Genomic DNA, 12828 nt, shown 5'->3' with positions numbered 1-12828 from the left:
GAAGGCTGAGGTAGAAGGATCGCCAGAGCCCAGCAGGTCGAGGATGCGGTGGCTGGGAGCAGCCACTGCACTCCAGTCTGGGCAACAAAGTGAGACTCCAACTCAAAACAAAACAAAAGGCCATGTAATGAGTATGCATGTGTACCCCCTGAATCTAAAATTAAAAGTTAAAAATTAAAAAAAAAAAAAAGAAGATGGTTTCCTCCCTTCTTTTCTTCTTCCCTCCTTCTGGGGGATTGGGGAACAATTACTCAGTGCACCTCCTGTGCTCAGCGTGGCATTGGTTTTCACCTGGACTATGGGATGGAGATGGGGAGATTATACTATCAGGGGAAGTATGTGTGGTTCTGATTAAAATCCCCACCCGGTGATTCTTATTCCTTATCTTAGAGAATAGATGCTTTAGAAACGTTAAAGGATTCAGGCAGAACTGCTCGTTAATTGTGGAAGGTGCTCAGAAAACAATTGCTGGCCATCCCTGACTTGATGCTTAGTACAGGAGATAAAGGACTTAGAAGTCAGTATGTTGTAGGCACTCACTAAGTTCGGATCATCAGTGGTTGTGATAATCAAATAAATTATCTCTCTGTTATTCAGATTGATTAGTAAAGCTAAATAGTATAGACCTTTTGGCTTACCCCAGAATGGTCTTAGTCTGTGTCAGGACGATCTATAAGGTAACAGAACACATAGATTGCTGGGATGACTTGAAAACCTGATTGAACAGAGAACTGAAGAAGTGCGCCCCACCCTGGGGCTTTAGCTCTAATGTCTTCCTCAGTCTGGAAGATTCCAGCCTGACTGAGTGTTTCACCTCCTGTAAGCCTTCACTGAGCTCTCACTTTCTCAATGAGGTCTAATGCTTGCCTCCCCTTTCCATAGCTGGCGCTTCCTCATCATTTTGTGTTGCTCTCCTTATTATGACTTCCTTATTATTGATGTTGTAATACCTGTATTAGATAGTTCATCGGATTCATTTTTGTCTCCCTGCACAAGACTGCAAGCTCTATGTGAATGGGGGTCTTTTTTTCTTCCCTGATCTATCCCCCAGCCTCTGGAATGGTACCTGATGCATTGTAGAAGTTCAGAAAATATTTGTTGAATGGATGAATGCTTTCCTATATAAAATTCAGTGCAGTAATAAACAATAGACATAGCCTATATTAGTCACTCAATACTGGCTCTGGATAAATATTAAGATAAATATTTTTTATTAATCTTGACCTGTGAGGATGTCTTCTTTTTCTCCCCCCCAACCCCTGGGAAGAGTGTGGGATTGTAGCTTTACTATTTATTTATTTATTTATTTACCTACTTACTTATTTATGTATTTTAAAGATATGGGGTACAATTCAGCATTAGGTATACAAATGTTCATTATGCAGGTACCCTTGTTGATGAGGTGCCCCCCCCCCCGCAGTTTCCCTCAACTGCCAATCCTACCCCCTCACCATCCCCTGGCAGTTTCCCATACTGCCAATCCCCTTCTTATAGTATTATAATTGTTCAAGGTCTGCTTATGAGTGAGAACATATGGTACTCTGTTCTTTGTTTTCTGTGATAGATCACTGAATATGATTGACTCCAAATCCATCCAAGCTACTGCAAAGTTCATATGTTTGTCCTTCTTTATGGCTGCATAATATTCCATTGTGTATATGTGCCACATTTTTCTATCCAGTCCAGCTTCGATGGGCAACATGGTTGTTTCCATGTTTTTGCTGTTGTGGATAGAACTGCACCAAACATGCATGTGCAGGTATCTTTTTGGTAGAATGACTTGAGTTCCACTGGCTATATTACCAATAGGGGGATTGCTGAGTCATATGCAGGGACAATTTCTAGTTCTTTCAGAAATCATCACACAATCTTCCAAAGAGGTTGCACTAGTTTGCATTCCCACCAGTGGTGTAGAAGTGTTCCTTTTCTCCACATCTTCGCTAACATCTGTTGTTGTTTGTTTTATTAATTATGGCCATTCTTACTGGGGTTAGGTGGTGACTCAGTGTCGTTTTGATTTGCATTTCTCTGGTGAGTGAGGTTGATGACTTTTTCATGTGTGTTGGCTGTCCATGTCTCTTCTTTTGAGAAGTGTCTATTCATGTCTTGTGCCCACCTTTTAATGAGTCTGTTTGTTTTTTCTTTTCGGGACACTTGAGTTCCTTGGAGATCCTAGATGTTAAGCCTTTGTCAGATATATAGTTGACAAATTTTTTTCCCCATTCTGTGGGCTGTCTCCCCTCTTTCTTGTTTTGTTTTGTTTTGTTTTTTTGCTTTGCAGAAGCTTGTCAGTTTGATGAGGTCCCACTTGTCTATCTTCTCTCTTATGGTATGGACACTTGGGGTTTTGATCAGGAATTGGTTGCTAGTTCCATTTCTATAAGGGTGTCTCCTGCATTTTCTAAGATTCTTATAGTTTGAGGTTTTACGTTTAGGTCTTTGCAGGCTGATCACATGCAGAAGATTGAAACAGGGCCTCTACCTATCACCATACACAAAAACTTAACTCTAAGAGGATATCTTCTAAATTAAGTTATCACATGGTTTAAAGTGTGGATCTAGAGCTGGAAGATGTTGGATTATAATGACTAAGCTTCTGGGTTTTCTGGTGCAAGTTACTGAACAACTTGGTGCCTTGGTTTCCTCTGTAAACAGCCTCATGAAGTTGTGCTGTAGACTAAATGAATGAATGCATTTAAGCCATTAGAAAAGGACCTGCGATGCAGCAAAATCTCAGTTAATAAATCCAATTTATGGAGTACTCACTTGTTTAAAAATAATTATATGATACACTTATTTTGCAATTATATGTTATATTTATTTTGCAAAAAGAAATTTAAAGTTAAATGGGTTAGCCAATTTTCAGAAGGAAGAAAAGCACAGATAAATGCACAGTTTGAGTATTTGCCATATTCCTGTTTTTACTACAATGATAACACACTTAGAATGAAACAAATATTGAATTTATTATTAAATCTCTTATGTCTTAAAGTCAGTTTTAAAACAGAGAGCTTGTGGGTTTCATGTGAACCTTTTGTTTCTGATTTCATATAGATCCCCATATTAAGGTTTCTGGAAAGAAAGAAGATGTTAAAGAAGCCAAGGAAATGATCATGTCTGTCTTAGACACAAAAGTAAGTGAATGTTAAGGACACTCAGATGTCAGAACCTTGTCTCTGCAAGGGCTACTTCATGCCGTTATGAAAGAACCATTTGGAGAAGAAAAAGCAGGAAAAAGTAATGGTGGGTTTTAAAATAAGCACATGTGATTCTACAGTGGATATAAAACTCTAGTTAATATTTGAATAGATTTTCTCATGCTAGGTAATTGAACTATATACATATGTGTGTATATATGTGTGTGTGTGTATATATATATATATATATTCCATATATACCATTTAAATGTAGATATTGGTTCTGGTTAGTATAGGAATAAGTAACAAAGATTGTAGGAATTAGCATATTTTCCTTTATGATGCAAGTAGAAACCCAGAATGATCTTCTGTATAGCTTGGTGGTGTATGTGTGATAGTGCAAAATGTGATACTTTTTCTTGTGCAACCACACTCTCTCTCTCTTTCTCTCTGTGCAAAAATATATGTATAGAGGTAACAGGGCATTTTAAATATGTAAAAATATATACTCTTGTGAGAATTTGTTTTCTTTGATGGACACACTAGATCACTTACTGTATACCAGGCACTTTACATTTTGCAAATATTAATTTGTTTAATCTTCATAACTAACACATCACAGAGATATTAGGTAATTTGCTCAGGATTCCAGAGCTAGTAAGTGGGGCAGTGGGATTCAAATCCAGGATGTCTGGTTCTTAACTACTTGGTTTTTTGCCTCCTGATATTTCACTGGAATGATCTCTTATCTTTCTTTTTCCTTCCTTCTTTCTTTCTAGTCTTTGTTGGTTTTTTTTTTAAACAATTAAAGAATAATTTAGTTTATAATAATTAAATATTTTAGAATTTTCTCCCAAAGGGGAATATTTTCAAAGATTAAGCTGAAAGAAGAACTAAGTTTAAAAATCAAAATAATAGGTATGTTTAAAATTGAAGAATTCAGAAAGTTGAAGATATTTTTCTATTTTTGGCATCTTGTTACATTTTTACTTTATTTTCATTATTAAGGCCTGAAGAATGTTACTACCAGTCTTGTAAATGAGAAAGGATTTCATGTCCGTCTTTGTAATTTTATAACACAAAATTTCTCAAAAGTAAATGCATAGATTCCAATATGATCACGGTGTTTTTACACATTATATCTTGGAATTTTACATTGTGCTTTAATGTACCTAATACACATTGAATTCATTAAATTAAGCCATTTTACTTCCATATATCTATGCTTTGTGCTCTCTGCCTCACTTTCCTTCCTACCAGCAAAAATAATAAACCTACTTGTAAAGTTCAACACACAGTAATGTAGAAGTTGTGAAAGCAACACTTGTAAATATTTACTCATAGTTTTGAACTTGATTTTTAGTTTTAGTTTTCTATCATTTTAGTTCTGCAGCCCCACAGTCTTACCAGCATGCATATCTTCAGTCTCATAATTATATTTCATTTATTTTTAATTATTTGAGTTAAATGTTCACAAATAATGTCTTAAAAAAAGAAAATGAGCTGGGCTCGGTGGCTCAGTCTGTAATCCCCCGCCTTTGGGAGGCTGAGGTGAGTGGATTGCCTGAGCCCGCAGGTTCGAGACCCACCTGGGCAGCGAGACCTCATCTCTACAATAAATCAAAAAATCAGCCAGGCGTGGTAGCGTATGCCTGTAATTCCGGCTACTTGGAAGGCTGAGGTGGAAGGATCACCGGAGCCCAGCAGGTCGAGGCTGCGGTGGCCGGGAGCAGCCACTGCACTCCAGTCTGGGCGACAGAGTGAGACTCCAACTCAAAAAAAAAAAAAGAAAGAAAATGAGTAATTTATTTGTAATTGTAGCTGACTTTATTTAAAGACTACTTTCCAAAAAGTTATCTTGATAAAGAACTTATCTTTTATTTCTTCTGACAAATGTGTCTTCAAAATGAGGATTTATTTTTTATAATCAAAGAGAAATTGAATATCTATAGATTAAGCTGATCTTATTAAGAAAATTGTAGGATTTCCCACCAGCTCACTTTTTATTAATACTGTTCCCTTGGGGTCAGATTGTTTTAGGGAGTTGTTCTTTCCTTTTTCCATGCACCAAGTCATCATATATTTTTTCATGTAGAGCAATCGGGTCACATTGAAGATGGATGTTTCACATACAGAACATTCACATGTAATTGGCAAAGGGGGCAACAATATTAAAAAAGTGATGGAAGAAACCGGATGCCACATCCACTTTCCAGATTCCAACAGGAATAATCAAGCAGAAAAAAGCAACCAGGTGATTTGTCTTTTCACATGAATTTTATTGGATGAATTAGATCTTTAGTTTTCAATGTGCATATCTTTTTTTGAGAGGTGAGGACAAAAAAGTAATCATATAGATAACATGTAGTATGGATTGTGTGGCTCCTTGAAAGAAGATTGAACCTTTCTGAGGAGTTGAAACTCTTGATCTCTAAATTCTTTGAAAGAAAATAGGGAAGGTTGTGATGGCCACAAAATGAAGCCTTTAAGAAAAGGCTGAGAGAGCATGTCAGTGAAGACCTAGAAGCTTGCCTAGTCCAGGAACCTATTCATTGCCTGGGTTCTGTCTGCAGAAACTCAGCGGTGGTCCCCCAGGCCACACCGGATCACCTTCCGAGCAGCGATGCATGAGTGCTCGACTTCTTATGGTGCCTGAGCTATGTCTCGCTCTAGTTTATACACACTTTTTTTTCTAATTCTTTGGTTTGAAAACAAGTGGAACTCGCCTGTCCATACAAGCACTTTCAGTACTTAAAAAAACAGAATTATTTGTGTAATTTGGAAGTGTTTTTTCTGTTAAGCTAGTCACAATACTTGAAACTGTCAGTCATAAAGACAAATAAGTAGTAGTCTTTTCTCTACAAGGACTAACGATGACAGAGGGATGTATGCATAGGGTCTAGATAGAAAGCCCTAGTAAAAGACAAGGGCAGTATTCACATGATTTAATAACTGGTGTGACATGGCCATCAGCCGTAACCACAGTGAACCGGAGCCTCTGGGCCCCACAATATCAATACGAATGCTTTAGTTGAGGGAACATGGGAAGGTCCTGGAAATCCCAGGTGAAAGTTCCAGGGAGGTGTCGGAGCAATGACTATTTACCGTCTGGTATGGAAGATGTTCAGTATTTTCAGAACCTAGTGCAGCCGTATCATTGAATATTGATATGTATCTGATGTGCAAAGAGTTTGAACAAAGTGGAGAAAATGCAGTGAACAAGAGTAATTAAAAAGAGGGCAGGCTGGCCTCGTGGGAGCTGTGGGCCTTTAGGTAAGTCCAGGGGATAATACAGCTCAGTTAACAAAAATCACCTGAAGATCTCGTTAAAATGCAAATCCTGATTAAGCAGGTCTAGATTGGAGCCTAAGATCCTTCATTTTTAACAAGCTCCCAGGTAATACCACTTCTATTTTTCCCTAGATGACCCTTTGAGTCACAAGGATGCAGATTAACTGGAAAAGCCAGTGTGAGTTTGATTAAAATAAATCTAACTTAGTATTGTCTTACTTTTGCAGGTATCTATAGCAGGACAACCGGCAGGAGTAGAATCTGCCCGAGTTAGAATTCGGGTAACTATTTACTACTTTAATATTCTAAATTAACATCAGTAACATTTTTATTTTAAGGGATTAAAAATATCATACTTCATCATTTTGTAATCAAATCATATATCTCATAAGTAGGAAATAGTGGCAAAAGTTGTTTTAATGTCCATTTTAGCATTCATTGTGTAAATATTTATTGTAGGTATTTAAAATGAGTTTCTATGCTATTTGCAAACTTTTTTTTTTAACCAAAGATGTTCTGGATTTCATCTGACTCAGTGTCTTTGATTTTTTTTCTTCTAATAATCAAAAGAGACCTGAGGAATAATGCCACAAGCAGTATGAGTTGCAAAGTCTCATGTTTCGCAAAATACTCCTTCCATTTAAAAAACTTTATATAATCTATCTAAGCTACTGTCTACAATAAAAGCAGGTGATATTTTAAAGTCTATCTTCAGGCCGGGCTTGGTGGCTCAGTTTGTAATCTCAGCACTTTGGGAGGCCAAGGCGAGTGGAGCCCCCACGTTCGAGACCAGCTGACGCAACTTAGCGAGACCTCATCTCTACAATAAATCAAAAATTAGCCGGGCATGGTAACTCACGCCTGTAGTTCCAGCTACTTGAAAGGCTGAGGTGGAAGGATTGCCAAAGGCCAGCAGGTCACTGGGGTGGCCATGAGTGTGCCACTGCACTCCAGCCTGGGCAACGGAGTTGGGCTCTAACTCAAAAAGAAAAAAAAAATGATATCTTCAAAAAAGAACCAATGAATTATATGCATCTCTAAATGTATAGTGCTTTCACAATCTGCTTTGGCTTCTCATCATTTCATTTTAGGAGCTGCTTCCTTTGGTGCTGATGTTTGAGCTACCAATTGCTGGAATTCTTCAACCAGTTCCCGATCCTAACTCTCCTTCGATTCAGCACATATCACAAACGTACAACATTTCAGTATCATTTAAACAGCGTTCCCGGATGTATGGTGCTACTGTCATAGTACGGGGGTCTCAGAATAACACAAGTGCTGTGAAGGTAAATGACTTGGATAATTTTGAACATAAATATACAAGTCATACAAGTTTTACTTTGAAAGGATATTCAACTAATTTGTTTTCCAGAACTATCCTTCATATTATGCTTTGCTCTGAATAGTAGAATATGCTGTATTTTTCCATAGTATTAGACATGTGATAGAATCTTTCCCTCTCTATGGACAGTTATTCTATCGTGTTATTTTCATCCCACCGTTTTCTCCTAGGAAGGAACTGCCATGCTGTTAGAACATCTTGCCGGGAGCTTAGCATCGGCTATTCCCGTGAGCACGCAACTGGATATTGCAGCTCAACATCATCTCTTTATGATGGGTCGAAATGGGAGCAACATCAAACATATCATGCAGAGAACGGGTGCTCAGATCCACTTTCCCGATCCCAGTAACCCACAAAAGAAATCCACCGTCTACCTCCAGGGCACCATTGAGTCTGTCTGTCTTGCAAGGCAATATCTCATGGTAAGGTTACTGAAAAGTGTAAAATTTTTTCTTTTAACCTCTTTGGATTCAGTATGTGTTGCAGGTTTAATTTCGCTGCATAGACGAGTAATTTTCTTGTAGTTTTTTGATGTTGCAATGAAATAATTGACTATTTTGTGGCATTGAGGAAAGGTGATTGCTTTCATCTGACATACAATATTAGTTTACAATTTGCATTTGGCAAAAAAAAAAGTTTTCTTTTTAAATGGAAAAAGTGAAAATAGCATTTACGTTTCACCCTTAGACTGGCAGCAGTGAGAAACTGCCAGGGGAGGGTGGGAATGGGATTGACAGTAGTGGGAAACTGTAAGGGGTGGGAGTGGCACACCTCATCAACAAGGGTACCTGCATAGTGAACATTTGTATGCCTAAACCTGAATTGTACCCCACATACTTAAAAATTAAATGGGCAACCCCCTCGGGTCCTCTCCCACTGTAGGAGCTTCTCTGTCCCTAATAAATCCTGCTTTCTAAAAAAAAAATAAATGTCAATAGTCGAAATCTGACTGGGGAGCAGGGGGCACACCTCACCAACAGGGGTACCTGCACAATGAATGTTTGCATAACCAACGCTGAATTGTACCCCACAATTTGAAAATAAAAAAAATTAAAATTAAATAAATTAAAAAATAAATAAATGAATTTCAACCTTAAAGAAATACATTTAGGTGGCCAGAACATTTATACACTTCATAAGTCTGATACAATTCAAAACTACTGCTTAAGCCATGAGTTACTGAAAAAGGAAAACCAACAAAGTTATGTTATTATTCAATATTTCTACTAATTTATTATATTTACAGTTTACAGTATTTCTATCCTTTCTGTATTTGTTTAAAACCCCAGTGTGTGTGTGTTGATGTATAATAGCAAAATGATTGAACATAATGCTGGGTTCACACATATTTTTATTAAAAACACCATTGTTCCGGTCTTGACCGTTAGTGACATTTGAATCAGTAAGTGTCAAGTGTGACCTTTACTATTTTTAGCTATTAGAATTTGTTTTTAAGAAACTTGCAGAAAAATCCAAGTTTGTTTTTATTCCATTCCACTGAAAGATGAAAGCTTGTTGTAATGATTAAGGATTATAATCCATGATTTTATGAGATTTTTGTTGCGAATGATAGTTTTTTAACAAAACTTATTTTATCAAGTTATTTTTAATATACTGTACTGCCAGTCAGGGAGCATATTCATATCTAAGAATTGTCATAATTGCTCCTCATATTTTCTTTCTTTCTTTTTTGCTTTATAAGTTCTTTAGATGCTATATTTAAGTTCAGTGAACTTTTCAAGCATTCTGTGAAGTTATGAATACATTGGTACTTTGACCAGGCCTGCCAAAATGTAGGTGTGAAATGAGACATATTATTGTACAATATTGAAAGAAGTAAGGGAGAAATTAAAAGGCTTCAACCTATATTCTAAATACCATCACCGTTTTTACAGCACTGTCCTTATGAAAATTACTGTTATCCACAAGAGAAATGGAACATAGTATTTCATTGTAATCCTAATATGCTTAATGGCAACTTCTGATATGCATGTACAAAATTCAGCAACCAGTGGGCTAGCACTGAGAATCCTGTGACTCAGAACAAGTATGTTTCATGGGTCCTATACTTAGTAAGTTAGGGGCTAGAAAGAAAGCATCAGGAAAAAAAAAGATCTAAACTCTTGAATTCTAAAATGTGAGATAGGGTTTTTAAAAACAGACAATAGTAGTAATTGACTACAGAAGGAGAGTTTTGAGCTGTGTTAGGAGTTAAGGAGGACTTGCCTTGGTGAAGAAGCCTTTGATGAGTTAAGATATCAAAGTAAAAGATCCCTTTAAAGGGTAGTTGAGAGGGTAGTCTAGTTTGGTTTAATGGACAGACATGTAGACATATATATATATGTCTATCCAACATATATATATATATATATTTATGGTTGGATAAGCAAGCCTGGGCCAAAATGTGGAGTATTTTAAATGCTGGTATATGTTTAGTTTCATTCAGGACGCTATAAAAAGCTACCACTGTAAGTTATTGAGCAAAACACAAGATTAGTACCCTTGATGTGGCTGAGAATCTAGTTTCTAGCATAACTAATAAAAAAGTCAGAGAATAAAGACATTTTCCAAAATTCAGGACCAAAAACAGAAACTTAAGACATATAATTTTGTTATCCAAAAAATAATTTTCTCCCCTTCAACGTTATTCCTACACCAGTTCTTCAAGCTATGTGAAGGTATATCATTTCGCTTTAATTCTTTGGATTACTCTTTAAATCTGTAAAATACTGTATTATTTGTAGACATGTTAAATTATCAGGGATTAAATGATTAACTTTTTACCTTCTACACGTTCTATTGTACCATTTTCTAGGGTTGTCTTCCTCTTGTGTTGATGTTTGATATGAAGGAAGAAATTGAAGTAGATCCACAATTCATTGCACAATTGATGGAACAACTCGATGTCTTCATCAGTATTAAACCAAAGCCCAAACAGCCGAGCAAGGTTGGTTCCTCATCTGGACCCAGAGTATCATGTATTATAACATAATCTAGACAGTTTTATTTTGCATACAAGTGTGTATTTGCATATACATGAAACTAGCACTCTATGTAGGTTGAATATCCCTAATCTAAAAATCGGAAATGCTCCTAAATCTGAAATTTTTTTGAGCACAAATGTGACACTCAAAGGAAATGCTCATCGGAGCATTTTGGATTTTGGATTTTGGGATTAGGAATGTTCAATTGGTACAAATATTCCATAATTCAAAAAAATCCAAATCATAAAACATTTCTGGTCCCAAACATTTCAGACAGGAGACAAACAACCTGTATAATATACCTGTCATTATGTAGTTAGTTATCTAATGTAAATTTGTAACAATATTCATTATGAATTATCACTTTCTTTATGTATATGTTGGTTTTTTAGAGCCCATTTATAGCAACCATTATTTTTCTGTAAATATACGAGATAGAAAGAAAAGCATTTTTTCTTGATTTGGAATCTGGTAACTTTAAGCTTTACTAAATTACCAGAGATTCAATAAGGTTACTTATGTGTTACATGTAAATGTGTGTGTGTGTGTGTGTGTGTGTGTGTGTGTGTGTATACATATCCAATGTAAGTTTTTTAAAAATACGTATTAACTATAGGCCAGCCATGATGTTAGCCTTGGATATGGAAAGAATAGGTGCCCATGCTTTTTAGTAAATACTTTAAATACTGAATTGTTCCCAGTTCAGCCTTCTTGGAACTCCTTCTCTTTAAGATGATGTAAAATTTCAGTAATTACAGTAAAAATGTAACGGAATAAATATTTTATTAAGTGCTAGTGAGAATGAGGAAAGAGGAATTATTCTACACTAATAGTGTTGTGTAAATTGGCACAACCACTTTGAAGAGCAATTTGGGACCATCTTAAATCACTCTGAAAATACTGACACCCTACTGACAGCCATTCTACTTCTGGATACACTCTGACGCCTTTGTACCAGGAGTCAACACAAGAATGGTGTTGAGTAAGATAAGGATATTTCATAATAATATGTACTAAATGGTAGCGTTTATGTGTCTAAATTTTTTTAAATGAAAAGCATTGTCTGAAAGAATGCACTTGAAAGTAATGATTTGCCTTTAGAGCTGTAGGAAGGAAAATGGAACCAAGAAAGTAGATAAGGGGAAGTTTCAATTTCTTTAACAAAAATCAGAAAGAAAAAAAAACAAGCTAAATTCTGGACATTTGGTACACAGATGTTATATTAATCTTGGTTTTCTATGAGTTTTTTTAAAAATATGCAAAATAAAAAGATTTATAAAATGTAACTGTTACATTTATGGAAAGTTTAGAAAAATAAAATAAAAAATAATTCCTGAATGAGTTGAGTTTCCTAGCATGTACTAGTAGTTAAAACACCAGTCATGCCTTCTATTTTTTAAATTATAAACTATACATATTGCCATAGGTATAGAATGATGTAAGTATAATATGTATTATATATAATTGTGTGTATGTGTAAATAATGTGGTGTTCACTGTTCAACTGAGGAAAAACAATCATGCCATCTCCAAAAGAACACATTAAAGGAAAAGATAGCATTGATTGTAAGTGAACTTGATAAATGTGTTTAAAGTTAGAGAACAGGACATTAATTTTATGTACTGTGAAGCTTTATGCTTGACTAATTTGAGTTGACTGGAATCACTGTAGATACCAAGACTAGAAGATAAGACAGAAGTGACATTAGAGGACTTATGCATATGAAGTTGGACAAGCACAAGAAGAAATCCAGAAGTTCAGTATGAACAGAGATCAGGGGAGAATAGATTGTAGCTAAGGACTCCAAAGGCTTGCAGCATTCCAGAGCCATCTAGCTGGTCCCCATTCAAAGGCTGCTCTCACATCTATCTCAGCCACAAATTTGTTTTACTGTCCATTGGAGCTTTCCCCCTTAGGCTCACATTTTCAATTTTCTAGATGAATCCATGGAGGGGGAGCAAAGATTTATTATTTAGAAAAATTTTTTATTATAAGCTTTTCCATGGATTGGTCATCAGTGGGGCACAGTGGTAACTCCAGGTCTATTAGTTAACTAAGTATACCATGGATGTCA

At 36.1% G+C, this 12828-nt stretch overlaps 1 protein-coding gene across 1 annotated transcript in view; it reads left to right on the top strand.

Annotated features, from left to right (window-relative positions):
- Positions 1 to 12828, top strand: part of BICC1 (BicC family RNA binding protein 1) — a gene marked incomplete at its 5' end in the record, with an annotated part of 286932 nt that overhangs the window by 240308 nt on the left and 33796 nt on the right. Inside the window, 6 exons of the mRNA XM_008061686.2 lie at positions 3055 to 3134; positions 5233 to 5391; positions 6656 to 6709; positions 7520 to 7714; positions 7941 to 8192; positions 10586 to 10717. Coding sequence (XP_008059877.1) covers positions 3055 to 3134; positions 5233 to 5391; positions 6656 to 6709; positions 7520 to 7714; positions 7941 to 8192; positions 10586 to 10717 — 872 coding nt within the window. The remainder of the gene's footprint in view (positions 1 to 3054; positions 3135 to 5232; positions 5392 to 6655; positions 6710 to 7519; positions 7715 to 7940; positions 8193 to 10585; positions 10718 to 12828) is intronic.

Source organism: Carlito syrichta, unplaced genomic scaffold, assembly GCF_000164805.1.
Source record: "Carlito syrichta isolate Samal-C Ts95f unplaced genomic scaffold, Tarsius_syrichta-2.0.1 Scaffold305437, whole genome shotgun sequence".
In the NCBI taxonomy this organism is placed as follows: domain Eukaryota; kingdom Metazoa; phylum Chordata; class Mammalia; order Primates; family Tarsiidae; genus Carlito; species Carlito syrichta.
The sequence above is the reverse complement of the archived record's forward strand: the minus strand, read 5'-3'. Positions and strand labels throughout refer to the sequence as shown.